At 38.7% G+C, this 13,713-nt stretch overlaps 1 protein-coding gene across 1 annotated transcript in view; it reads right to left on the reverse strand.

Moving 5' to 3' along the window:
* The window catches only part of TNNI3K (TNNI3 interacting kinase), a 290,841-nt gene that overhangs the window by 49,898 nt on the left and 227,230 nt on the right, over window positions 1–13,713 (reverse strand). The window contains exons 23-24 of the mRNA XM_049617009.1: window positions 7,727–7,786; window positions 4,490–4,659 (exon numbers count right to left, since the gene is read on the reverse strand). Of these exons, the coding sequence (XP_049472966.1) occupies window positions 4,490–4,659; window positions 7,727–7,786 (230 nt within the window). The remainder of the gene's footprint in view (window positions 1–4,489; window positions 4,660–7,726; window positions 7,787–13,713) is intronic.

Genomic DNA, 13,713 nt, shown 5'->3' on the forward strand with positions numbered 1-13,713 from the left:
ATGATGCCAGGCTAAAAATTCCACCTGTGTGATTCTAACGAGTTAGGATGCCTCTTAGATCAGCAGTCACTAGCACACTGCAAGGATTTCTGGGAGAGGCCACACAGGTAGTCAACCTTCAAAACGATATCCTTTGGTTACAGCTGCTGGGTCACCTCTGCTCTCACTTGCCTCTCCTTGTTTATCCCCTTGGTTGTATCCCCTTCCCCCGGAGTGACTGACAGGTTAGCACTGTAGCATTCTCTTCTAGCGTGCTTCTCATACTCAGAGGTATATTAGAATCATCTGGGAGATGTTACAAGCTTCTGACGTCTGGGTGCCACCCCCATGTGTTTTGGTTTAATTAGTCCTGGGCATCGGTACTTGTAAAAGTTCCCCGGGTGATTCTAACGTGCAGCCAGAGTGGAGAGCCACTGTCTTGCAGGCTGTTAAACTCGTGGCCCTGCTGGGCTTACTCCATCAGTTCCTGTATCCTGAGGCTCTTTGACTTTAAGAACCTATTGATCTCTGGTCTCACTTGCTCTGTCTTTCATATATAAAAGCTGAAAAGGCAGGCTTAGGAGAAGTAGCTGAATTCTTTCCCTGACCGACTTCCAGAAGAAACTGGAAGAAGTCCAACAATATGAGTATTGGCAAAATATATCAAGCTTCTGAAAAGTGCCAACTCCTGTGCCAGAGAAATTCAGTAAGCATAGAAGAGACTTAGGTGAGAATTCTAGCTCTGCCTCCATAAACTCAGGAAAGTGACTTATCTTTTCTAAGCCTCAGTTTCCTCATCTGTAAAATTGGAATACCTACTTCCTAAGGTTTACTTAGATGACAACTCAGTGTCTAAAATAGCATCCAGCATGCAGCATACACTCAATAGTGATAGGTATATAAATGGAAAGCACAGAGAAATTAAAGCTTTTTCATTGATTATGTTTAAAATTAATAACAATTATAATTTGTTGAGCCAATGTATCCAAATCTTTATCTATGAAACAAATATTTACTATGTATCGACTTTATGCCAACCATACTGCTGGATACTAGGGGTAGAGTTATGAATAAAACAGACATGATTCCTATTTTAGTGAATCTGACAGCTTAGCTAAATGCTTCACCTATTTCTGTAGTTGATTTCAAGCAGTCCAGAGACTGAACTTGCTGGAGGGATAGTACAGCTAACACACTGACATTCAATGCACCCTCACAGCAAATACTCAGGATGTACTACATTGTTAAGAGAAACCTGAACCAAGTAGAGAGACAAAGACTTAGCAGAATTCTGCAACAGTTGTGAAGGGCCAGAAAGGTAGAAGAAATCTTATGAGAATATCCAAAGGAACATCTCAAAAAGCCTGATGGGTTTTTCCCACCCCATTTGAGCAGTTTTATTAGCAGTGGTATATTTCTCGGGGTTCTTGAAGGCCAGAGAAGTTGTATTCCCTCCACCCCCAACTCACCCGATTGGGAGCACACCTGTGCCTCCCGTGCTGTGTAGCTGTCTCTGTATTGTAAATTGTGTGACTTACCTACATTCCTGGAACTTGTATTTTTTGCTTGGGTCTACTGGCATCTTTTAATCACTCACTCACTCCTGTGACAATACTGCCTCTCTCAATAACAATCCTAACAGCTGGTGTTATTATCTCTATTTTATGTATAAGACTTAAGAAACATGCCTAAGGTCATTGGGCTGGTAAATAGCAAAGCTGAGAGTGAACCTCAGTCTGTATGACTCCACAACTTATCCTCTTAACCTCTGCCTCAGAGTAGACATACTTCAGGTGACTGTGCTTTGGAAATATCAAAATCTGACCATTCAGAGAATTCATTTTAAAACCACAAGTAAAGAGTAGGAAGACCAAATGGAACTAGAAGACAATGCTGTGACTGAGCCTAATCTAATCTTGGCCTATGGGCCCTTTATGAAATTATATAAGAGACTGGAATCTAATAAAGAATTGTGTCCAGTTTGCCTGGTTATCAATCAACCTGCTGATACTTAATTTTATGACATTCTGTAGATTAAAGGCTTCATGATTCAGATTCCCATCTCTTCATAGCTGTAGCTGCCACTCTTTTGTTAGACCTAGAATATAATAACTACAGCTAAAAAAGCAACATGAGCAATTTGTGTATGGTATAAGATCCTTGATAACTCCAGATAATCCTTCTCCATTTTCAGGGTAAAATTTCTTACTCTGATGATGGAGACTGTGAGTGAGTGTGTAGGCATTTATATGTGTGCCTGAGTATACATGTAGAGCAGCTCATGTGTAAATGCTCAGGAGCTCATGCAGAAGAACAGATATTTTAAGCCATTTTTTTTTTCAGATTTCCATAGGTTGCAGTATATATGCAGTAGGGTATCCATTCAGCTTACAAGTAAATGCCTTTTCTGTTTCCCATCCAGAACAGGGGTTCCTGGCAGCCATGCTTATATTAATGAAATATGACCCCACTGCCACTCCAATCATGTTGCTTATACCAGCAGTGGCCATTTGATCCAAAAAAGGCCAATCACATTCTCTCTCTCATGGCAGACTCCATTTATTCTTAATTCATTATGGTTTCTGTGTCTATGCCTTTTGTCATGTGACTTTTCAGTTCTTTCTATTAGAGGCTGTGTATATATATTTTCTCTTCCTATTGGATGTTGGACTCAGCTATGTGACTTGCCCCTAGAGCTGGCCCATAGAAAGCCATAGGATGCAACTTGAACATAGGCTTTAAATGAGCATGGGAAGCTGGGTCTGTCTTCTTGAGTTCCTAGCCTTTGTCCATGAGAAGAACATGTCTCAGGTAGCTGCTGGTCTGAGGACAGAGAAAGACATGTGGAATAGCCCTGGATAAAATCTGTGCTCAGAGTCAAGCCCACCAATAAGCAGTTCACAGGCACATGAGCAAGAAATAAAAGCTTATGATCAAATATTGTTGAATTTTGGTATGCATTTTATAAAGAATTATTATGGCACTACATAACTAATATATCTCTTCTTGAAGCTTTACAATTAAGCTGAGAGACAAAAAGATCTCCTGTTGAGAGGAACAGGGGCATGTAAATGGTAGAGCTTGCTATGGAAGAATGTTGAACTTTTTTTCCCTCTTTTTCTGACTTGCTCCTTTAGTTAAGTTTCTCTCTCTCTCCCTCCCTCCCTCTCTCTCTCTCTCTCTCTCTCTCTCTCTCTCAGAGGTAAAGTTCATATAAATGCAATTAACCATGTTAAGGTAAACAATTTGGTGACATTTAGTGCATTCACAGTGTTTTACAATGACCTCTATCTAGTTCCAAAATATTTTCATCACCCCGAAACAAAACCCTGTACTCATTAAGCCTTTATTCCTAATTTCCCATCCCCACCCCAGCCTCTGGCAACTACCAATCTGATATTTTCTTTTTTTTTATAATGGGTTTACATATTACCTATTATGGATTGAGTTGTGTCACCCTCCCACCTAATTTGTATGTTGAAGCACTAACCCCTTATGTGAGGATACTGGAGATGGGGCCTTTAAGGAGGTGATTAAGTTTAAATGAGGTCAGAAGAGTGATGTCCTGATCCTACAGGACTGGTGCCCTTATAAAAAGGTGAAGATTGCAGAACTCTCTTTGCCATGTGAGAGCACAGTGAGAAGAAGGCCATCTGTGAGCAAGGAAGATGAGCACCTGTAATTCCCACTGGAGTCTGACCATGTTGGCACCCTAATCTCAGACTTTCAGTCTCCCCTGGTGAAAAAGTAAATTTCTCTTATTTAAACCATCCAGTCTGTGGTATCTTGTTATGGCAGCCTGAATTGACTCACACACTTATTCTGAATATTCATATAAATAGGATCATATAACATGTGGTCTTTGTGCTCGGTCTCTTTCCAATGAAGGCAAGTTTTCAAGGTTCATCCATGTTGTAGCATGACTGAAGAACATCTTATTGTGTGCGTACCACATTTTGTTTATCTGCTCATCTGTTAATGGATATTTGGGTTGTTTCCACCTTTTGGCTATTGTGAATAGGACTGCTCTAAACATTTGAGTACAAGTATTTGTTGGAGTACTTGTTTTCAATTCTTTAGGGTATATACCTAGGAGTGGAATTGCTGGGTCATAGAGTAATCCTCAGTGTGCTGAACCATTGGTGCTCAGATCCTAAAGCTGTTTCTTGGTTGCCACACAAGGAATTCTTCCTTGGATTCCATAAGATAACCACAAAATACTTTCAATAAATTCCCTTTGTTGCTGTAGCTACACAATTCTTACTTAAGCTAGAGTTAACTGCTGTTACTTGAAACTTAGAATTACTAAACTAACAAATAATAAAACTCCTATTTTTTGGTCCCATAATATTAATATAATATTATAAGAAAAATGGGCTAAATCCTCTTACTTCAAAGTTTGGCATGGGGTGGTAAATCCCCCATTGATACTAACCACATCAGATAACTATCTTGATGAGATTCTGGAATTCATCTGGACTGTGAGATTGTTGCTTAGATTGCTACTCACCTTTGGGACCAGACAGCATAGGACCTTGCATTTAGAGCATATTCCAACTCAAAACGACTTCGTAAAGCTGCCACATGGCTCCGGCCAGGCCCTCCACGGCTCACCAGGCAGTCAGAAGAAGAGGAAGGTGACAGAGACCCACTGCTGTTACTTGATGCGGGAGACATCAGCTGAGTGAAGAAGGGGTAGTTTCAATCCTTTAATAAAACTAACAGGCTTAGGGCAAAGAATAGAATATAGATTTATTTTAGCTTTCTATTCTAGGATTTCTCATTTTTAATTTCTATTCATCTCAGCTTGCTTCTGGCTTTTCCTATCGGCCTCTGATGGCAACACATGGCTCACTTAATTTACTTTTTTGACCCAGTTCTATGCTGAGAGCTGGCCCTTTAAACTTACACTCATCTTTCAGAAAACATGGTAGGCTCAAATCAGATTCATAAAATAGATATTTAGAAGGTGATTATTTAATGGCTAAAAGATTACATTTTTCACAATGGTGATAAGGTTCATGGCAGAGTTCCTTTAAATTGTAGCTTAAAATTATCCCCCTTATATGAAATTATTTCCTTTACATAAAATGAATTTATACACTTTTCCAAGAATACATCCATTTTATAAAATGAAGGATGCTTTAATGTCTGGCAAGCATGAGGACTAAAGAGAGTCTTTGGGAGAGAATTTTTAAAAATAGTTACAAATAGTTAAATGTAGCTAGAAAATAGAAGAGTATTGAGGGAAGAAAATGAGAAGGAGTAGAGAAAAAATAGGAGAGTAGTTTTCTTGAATTTCTGACGACCTTGCTGTTTATGCACTTTACCTAACCCAACTGAGAACATTAGTGCTTTGACATTATAATTTCCTAAGACATGTAGACAGTAGGTTTGGGTTCAAAAATATAATATATGTAAATTCTAGGCTCTTCACAGTAGCCAAGACATTTCTAAGTAAAGCTCTGAGAATCATGTGATATCAGTGTTGAAATGAACCTTCAAACTCTTCAATGATTGAATCTTTTCCGTGCCTCTTTTCCAAGTTAGCTATGCAAGCTGATGGGGGAGCTTCCAGTGATGGGGAACTCACTGCCTCCAGATCTGTTCATTTATCTTAGGACAGATCTGACAATTAGAAAGAAAGTTCTTTCTCATTAAAACAAAACAAAACAAAACAAAACAAAACAAAACAAAACAAAAACCTTAATTACCCTTCATTTCTATCTGTTGGCCCATAGAAAACAAGGCCAATCCCTTTGCATGTGATCATTTTTCAGATGTTTAAAAAACAGCTCTTGGACTCATCCTGATTTTCTCTTCTCTGGGACAAACACCCCTGGTTCCTCTAATTGGTTCTTACATACATGATTTCAATCCATTCATCATTCTGATATCTCTCCCCCAAAATTTGTGTTCCAGTTATAATTATCCTTTTAAAAGGACAAAACTGGGTACTATTTTGTTTGGCTATCTCAGAAGAGAGAGGAATAATCCCATCCTTATTCTGTAGCAAGACAGCTACTTCACATTCTAACTTCCACAGAGTTTGTTATCCATTGCCATTCATGATGCTCCTAAACCATATCTCCACCATTTGATATTCTTACTGTTGTTTCTTTGACTCTGGTGTGTGATGTTATACTGATTCTTGTTAGACATGTCCCATCATTTTATCTTCTGAGATATGGAATTCCACAAACCAAGCCCCTGAAAGCTGATTTGGGTCCATTATTTAGTACAACCCAGTCCAGCAAGTTCTCTTGCATATAGTTATTCATCTTCTCTATGAGGGGAGATTGTGCTAAGAGGCTTGGTCAGTATAAGAAGACAAACTAGTTTAGGAAGTCCTACCATTGTCTCTTGTTTCTGGAATCCACTCTTTCATCTAATTGGATATATTCCCCAGACTTGGATATCTCTTTCATCTAATTGGCTATATCCCCAGCAGTTTTGCCCTGGGAAACTCAAAGGTTCCAAGTGAGAGGACACTTGGAACTCAAGCCTTAAAAGTGTTTTTCAACATTCAAGGCCTCTGGCAGATTCTCTTGCTGATAGGGGCTGCTCAAGCCCCACCAAATATATATGTTTCAGGACCGAAGAGAAAGGAATGAAAGTTTAATGTCCAAAGACTGAAGCTACTTCCTACATACAAAACTTCCTTTTTAGAAGTTCTGGTAAAGAGTTATGAGACAGAGCCATTCACTCCAGGCTGTAAGTGAAGACCTGGAACCCTTTCCCGATAAACTGGGTTCCAATGACACTAAGTTGAGATTTTTTTTTTTAGGGAAAAAAAGTGGGATGGTTCCACTTTGGAATTTCACTGTGCAATCTCGGGTTGATGCTGTTCCCCCTGTTTTGGCCCTTCCCTTCATATGCATATGTATATATGAGCCTATATGTGTGATATCCACCCCCCTCTCTTGCAGCATTCATTTGCCTTGGGAATATGTTATTATTTTTGAATTAGTGCTCATGTTTTAGCGTCCTTACTTATTTTCAAATGCTATCTTCTGACCAGGTGTATAGAAAATTAAGGCAATTAGAGAGAAAATTAAAGCAAACAGCTCCTTGATATTAAGGGAAGAAAATTCCATTAGCCTGATTACCAATATATATCACTTTATGCAACATATGTGTGGTATAAAAGCAATGCATCCCAATTAATTTATGCACTAATTTTAGTGATAATTTTCCCTTTCTTATTGAGCATAAATACACAGTGGCTTAAAATTTAATTTATGTTTCACTGTATATAGGAGCTTTTGTATAGAAAAAAGTTGATTTAAACAATTAACTTCTAACGTATTTGCATGCACTTGCAAGCAAGCAGGGGAGGAGGACAGGGAGAGGGAGAGAGAATCCCAAGCAGGCTCTATTGATCTCACAAACCATGAGATCAGGACGTAAGCTGCATCAAGAGTCAGATGCTTAAGGGACTGAGCCCCCCAGGGGTCACTACTGTATTTTCAAGTTTTTACATATTAATTTTAAAGCTTGGCATACCTGTGTCCATTTGCCTGACTGATTATTTGTTGGGAAGGCCTAGATTCATGCTGGATTTGTTTTTATCCCTATAGATTCAGTTAGTCCACCCTAGAAACTTAATGAACAGGTTAAAAATATGAATGAAGTTATAACCTCCATACCTACTATCTTTCTAGAAGCACCATCTTACTTATTCCCCAACACCCTTGGATACTCAAGACTTTTTTTATGGACATATTTCAGAAGCTAAAGTTCTTACCTCAATGTTGCAGAGACACTCTTCTAACTTGGTAACAACTTCAGAAAATTCGGGTCTTCCCTGTAAATAAAGAAAAGACTTTTTTCCCCCAAAGAATAAAAGGGAGGCAACTCTCTTTGGATTTTAAAATTGGGTATTTGCATTTGTAAAGAATGAGATTAACAATAAAGTATATTTTTATTTAAAATACACTTGTATTGAAGTGTTAATTGAATGTTCATTTGCTGTTCAGGGAGGGATGTTGAGTCTCCTTCTGATAAGAGTTTTAAGTCAGAATTTGCAACTACATTCAGATAATGAAATAGTGGAAAAGCTTTAATTAGCTTTGCATGCTTTTAAATGGCAGGTTTTCCTCTTCAAAATGAAAGAATAAAAGTGAATACTAAAAACTGTTAACTATCTCAGTGCCTTATAATATACTGTACAATGTGTCTGTAGGAAAAGAACGACTAAAGCAAATTTTATAATTAGCTTCATTTTTGAAAAATGCCACCTCAGATTCAAAGCTGAGATCAATAGAAACCTCATGACTATATCCTATTTGAGGGTTAAGATAAGCTTTTTATATTAAAAAACCTGCCCTTAAAGACATTGTTCGTTATGAACTTCTGTGTCAGATGAGTCTGCTTAAACAAGCATTTACTGTATTCTGATCATATTCCAAACTTTGTTCTAGTTGCTAGGGATGCAAAAATGATTATGGATCTATTAAAAAAATTCTGGGAATTTTAGAAAGTGTTGTTCTCTTTGGAAGAAATTATATGCCTCCTTTTGTCAGATCCTAAGGACTATATAACCTATCATTTCTCCTTTATGTAACTTTTACTGCCAGGAGGTGGATAGCCCAATTTAACATTCAGGTGCAGTAACCGACTAATTTAGATTCCTAGTAGAACAATTTCTCCCTTAATATCTAGCCCTCCCCTGAGGACACTATTTCCCCTAGAGCCCACTCAAGTGGAAGCTGTTTTATCTTGCATATTCCTGGTACCTTCTGGTTGGTGGGGGAGGTGATGGGGTGAGTAGAGTTCTGGGTATTCCTTACTGTTCCTGCAACTTCCGAATGGTTTCTCCTCTAAAAACCACCGGTTCATCAAGCTCTCCCACCAGTCATTCTCCCCCATTCTTTGAAGGCTTTAGTGTTTGGCTTCCTGTCATGCTAACACTACTTAGTGCTTTTAATATCCATGTAGCTCATCATCACAATAGTCTGACCTCTGGGTTCCTTTGTCTCCTCTTCTGCCTTGATCTTACACCCCACCTTCCTGGTAGGTAGTCACATAGCTCCCTAGATTGACCCTGTTACTAACAAGGTCTGCAACCCTTCAGTGTCTCCAATCTGTCAATTTCTGTCAGATCACTATCTTGGCTCTATATCTCCTTTCTTTCTAGCTTACTTCTTCTGAAACCCTGACTCCAACAATCTTTAACTACACAAACCATCTTACCACTTTAAGAAACCAACTTTTTATTGTGAACATTTTCAAATATACCCTAAAGTATGAGAGAACAATTCAATAAACCTTCATGTATCTATCACTCAGCCTTAAAAAAACATGTTTTTGCTAATATTTTCTATGTACATACATATGTCCATATCTATCTACCTACCTACTTTTCATCTAATCTCCCCTATTTTTTGTTCATCTTACCACCTTTTCACTGTCATTTACTCACCTTGTTTCTTCCTGTGCTTAGCTTAGATTTCACTGGCAATCATAATCACTCTCTTCCATACTACCTCAACTCCCTTGCCTTATCATGCCTTTTATACAGTATTGGAAAAAATCCCAATCTTGACTGAATCCATCCTGACTGGACTTACTTCAAAATCATGTCCCTCTAGGGGAGCCTGGGTGGCTCAGTTGGTTAAGTGTCCAACTTCAGCTCAGGTCATAATCTCATGGTTTGTGAGTTCAAGCCCCACGTCAGGTTCTCTGCTGTCACTGCAGAGCTTGCTTGGAATCCCGTCACCCTCCCCCCCCCCCCCCCCCCCCCCCCCTTCTCTCTCTGCCCCTCGCCCACACATGTGTGCACTCTCTCTCTCTCTCTTTTTCTTTCTCAACAACAAAAAAAAATCATTTCCCTCTAACCTCAAGTGCACCCTCAGTACTCCCTTGGGAGATTACACATTTTTAGTTCACTCACTCTTTCACACTCCAGACTGGTCTTGTACCTTCTCCTCTTTCCTCAAATGTCTAATTCCTACTACTACATTGACCACTCACCAATGCCTAAATTCACATAATTTGTCTTCAGTCTCACTTTTATGGATGAATTTTGCCTGATTCTCTCTGAGGCCAATTCTTATCCCTGCCTATCTTCAAGGGTATTGCTCTAACAATAATTTTCTCTTCTACTTTTCTTGCATCACCAATGTTTCTTTTATTTAATCCCAACATACTATTAATTCTTCCATCTTAAAAACAAATAAGCAACAAAATAAAACTCTTGACTCCACTTCTTCCTCAAGCTAGTACTCCATTTTCTCTATTCGCCAAAATTGCTCAAAAGAATTGCCTAAATTCACAGTCTTTTACTTTATTCCTTCCATGTGACCTCCACCCAAATCATGTTTTCTCCTGTAACACTTTGCTAACCCTGCTCTTGTTTAGGATACAAAGACCTGTCTCCACATTGCTAAATTCAAAGGTTAAGTTTCAAAGCTCGGCCTATTTGGCACTGCATTAAATACAGATAATCATTCATTTATGCCTGAAACATTCTTTAATAGGATTTAAGGTCACTACTTCTCACTATTTTTCTCTTCTCTCACTTGCTCTTTCTTAGTCTCCTCTGTTAATTTTGCTTTTCTTCTTTATCTTTAAATTCTGGATTGCACCAGGACTCAGGCTTTGGGTCTCTTCTCATCTATCTTTAGAGTTAATTTGTTGAGGGTTTAATTCTGTCTCATGGTTTTAAAAAACAACTCCCAAATATCTATATCTAGCCCAGTACACTCCCTAGGCTAAATTCACATATGCAATTTCTTATATTTATAGTCTTCCCTGCTTCAGTAAATGGCAACACCATCCTTTCACTTACAGAGGCCAAAAACCATAGACTAATCTCTAATTTCTTTCTTTGTCATACTCTTGCTCCTAATCTACCAGGAAATCACATTCATTCTGCTTTCAAAGGGTATCCAGAAACTGAATGGTCAGATAGCATTTATAGCAGATGGACCCTCCCCCAGACAGCTGTAAACTCTGGACTAAATATAAAAGACAGCTACCTGAAGGCAGAAGAGAGGGAACAAAAGCTGGTAGATTCTGGAGGGGAGTCAATTAGAAAAAAGGAAAGGCATGTAGTAAGTCTTCCGCTTTAAAAATTTTTTTACAACACCTACCCTAAGGGCAGACCTCATCTACGTCTTAGGGAACAATTAAAATTCTTATGAAAGCCTGCAGGCTTGGTTGCTTAAAAAACCAGAAGATAAAATTCAGGGCAATCAAAGTTTTTTAGCTATGGTTTTATAACAAGTTATCACAAATTTAGTGGTTTAAAACGATACCCATTTATTATCGTACAGTTTCCATGGGTTAGGAGTTGAGTGCAAAATAACTGGGTCCTTTGCTCAGGGTCTCACCAGACTAAAATCAAGGTGTCAGCTAGCACTGTGATTCTCATCTGAGGCTCAAGACCTCTTCTAAGATCACTGATTATTGAAGAAATAATTTCAGGGGCTCCTGGGTGGCTCAGTTGGTTGGGCGTCTGACTTCAGTTCAGGTCATGATCTCTCATGGTTCACAAGTACGAGCCCCGTGTCAGACTCTGCGCTGACAGCTCAGAGCCTGGAGGCTGCTTTGGATTCTGTGTCTCCCTCTCTCTATGCCCCTCCCCTGCTCATGCTTTTCTGTCTCTGTCTCAATAAATACATGTTAATTTTTTTTTTTTTTTTTTTAAGAATTCATTTCCTTGTGGTTGTATGACTCAGGTCGCTGTTTTCTTGCCAATAGTAATTCAGGGATGACTCAGATTCTGGAGAATGCACAGTTTCTTGCCACATGGTCCCTATTAAGTCGTTCACAACATGGTCATTTGTTTTCTTCCTGGCCAGCAAGGACATGTTTCTCTTCTTCCTCTGTGACAACTGGAGAAACAGTCTCTGCTCTTAAAGGGCTCATCTGATTAGATCAGGCCTACCTAGGATGCTTTTCCTTTTGCCATATGAAGAAACATAATTATAGGAGTAATATTTCATCATATTCATGAGTTCTGCCCATATTTAAGGGGAGGGGATTATCCTTGGCACGTATACCAGGGGGCAGGGATCTTGGTGGCCATCCTAGAATCCTGCTAGAAAATGAGGGGAGATTCTGGAAGAAAAGAGTCTGAGAAAGGGAGCCCCAGGATCTGCATATAAACTCTGTTTAAATCTCTGGCTGACCTCTGGACCACATATGCATGGGGTTGACTAAGCAGCTCAGGTAGGCTTAAAAAAATGAACTGACATTAGGTCTTTTGCCTAATGTAGGACATTGTTACTATTTTCTCAGACTAGAATTATCTAACTCTTATTCTCTGCCTGTAGAAATCCTCTGCCCTCTTCAAGGCCCAACTCACAAGATACATCCTTTGTTAAGTGTTCAAGTGATTCCAAACATTAATTTTGCAACTTTGTTTAGATTTACTTCATTCTTCCTTGTGTTATAACTAGATATTTATGTGTTTATGTCACTAACTAGAAAGTGCTTTGAGAATAAGCAATGCCTTATTTATTCCTGATTACCTCACATGTTCCATTGCACAGGATAGCTTGTCTGAGCTCAAATTTGTTACATTAAATTGCATCATAATAAAAAATTATCCATAATCTACCTCTATTTTTCATCTAAACCATCATCATCTCTTTCTTGTAGTCGTATAGTTGCCTTGTAACTACTTTTGCTGCTTTTGTTCTTTGCCTATCAAAAGTATTCCCAACATGATAGCCAACCTACAGCTAACATAATATTCAATGGTGAAAAACTCAATGCTTTTCCTCTCAGATCAGGGATAAGACAAGAATGCCACTCTTGCCACTTTTATTCAACCTAGTATTTATTGGGAGTCCTAGCTAGAGTAATTAGGCAAGAAAAAGAAATAAAAGGCATCCAAATTGGAAAGGAAGAAGTAAAACTGTCACTATTTGTAGATGGCATGATATTACATGTAGATGGCGTGACAGAAAACCCTTGAAACTCCACCAAAAAACTGTTAGAACTAATAAGAAAACCCAGTGAAGTTGCAAGATACAAAACCAAATGTACAAAAATCTGTTACATTTCTATACACTAGTGATGGACTGTCAGAAAGCGAAATTAAGAAAACAAAACCATTTTTACTTACGTTGAAAAGAATAAGACCCTTAGGAATAAATTTGACTAAGCAGGTGAAAGATCTGTACACTGAAAACTATAAGATGTTGATGAAAGAGATTGAAAAATACACAAATAAATGGAAAGATATTCTGTGCTCATGGATTGGACAAATTCATATTGTTAACATGTCCATACTACCTAAAGCAATCTATGGATTCAGTGCAATCCTTACCAAAATTCCAAAGGCGTATTTCCATGAAAATGGAACAAATGATCCTAAAATTTGTATGAAACCACAAAACACTCCAAATAGCCAACACAATCTTGAAAAAGGACAAAGCTGGAGGCCTCATGCTGCCTGATTTCAAACTATATTACAAAGCTAGAGTAACCAACACAGTAGCCAAAATAATCATTTAAAAATGTACTACGGATCGAGTAATATCACTCATAAAAGACTCCAATTACACTCATCTGATCTGGATAAAAACCTAAACCCTTACATTCACCTGTAAGGCACACATTGCCTGCCCTTAGACTGCCTGACCTTCCCTTCCTACTGTGTACTTGGTCACGCTGACCTCCTCAGGCCAAGCACACCGGGCTCCCATGGATTTTTGCTTTCAGTATTCTCTCTATTCTCTCTACCAGAACTGACCAGTGCCTTCACCTCCTCCAGGTCTT

The sequence above is a fragment of the Panthera uncia genome (assembly GCF_023721935.1).
Source record: "Panthera uncia isolate 11264 chromosome C1 unlocalized genomic scaffold, Puncia_PCG_1.0 HiC_scaffold_4, whole genome shotgun sequence".
Classification (NCBI taxonomy): Eukaryota; Metazoa; Chordata; class Mammalia; order Carnivora; family Felidae; genus Panthera; species Panthera uncia.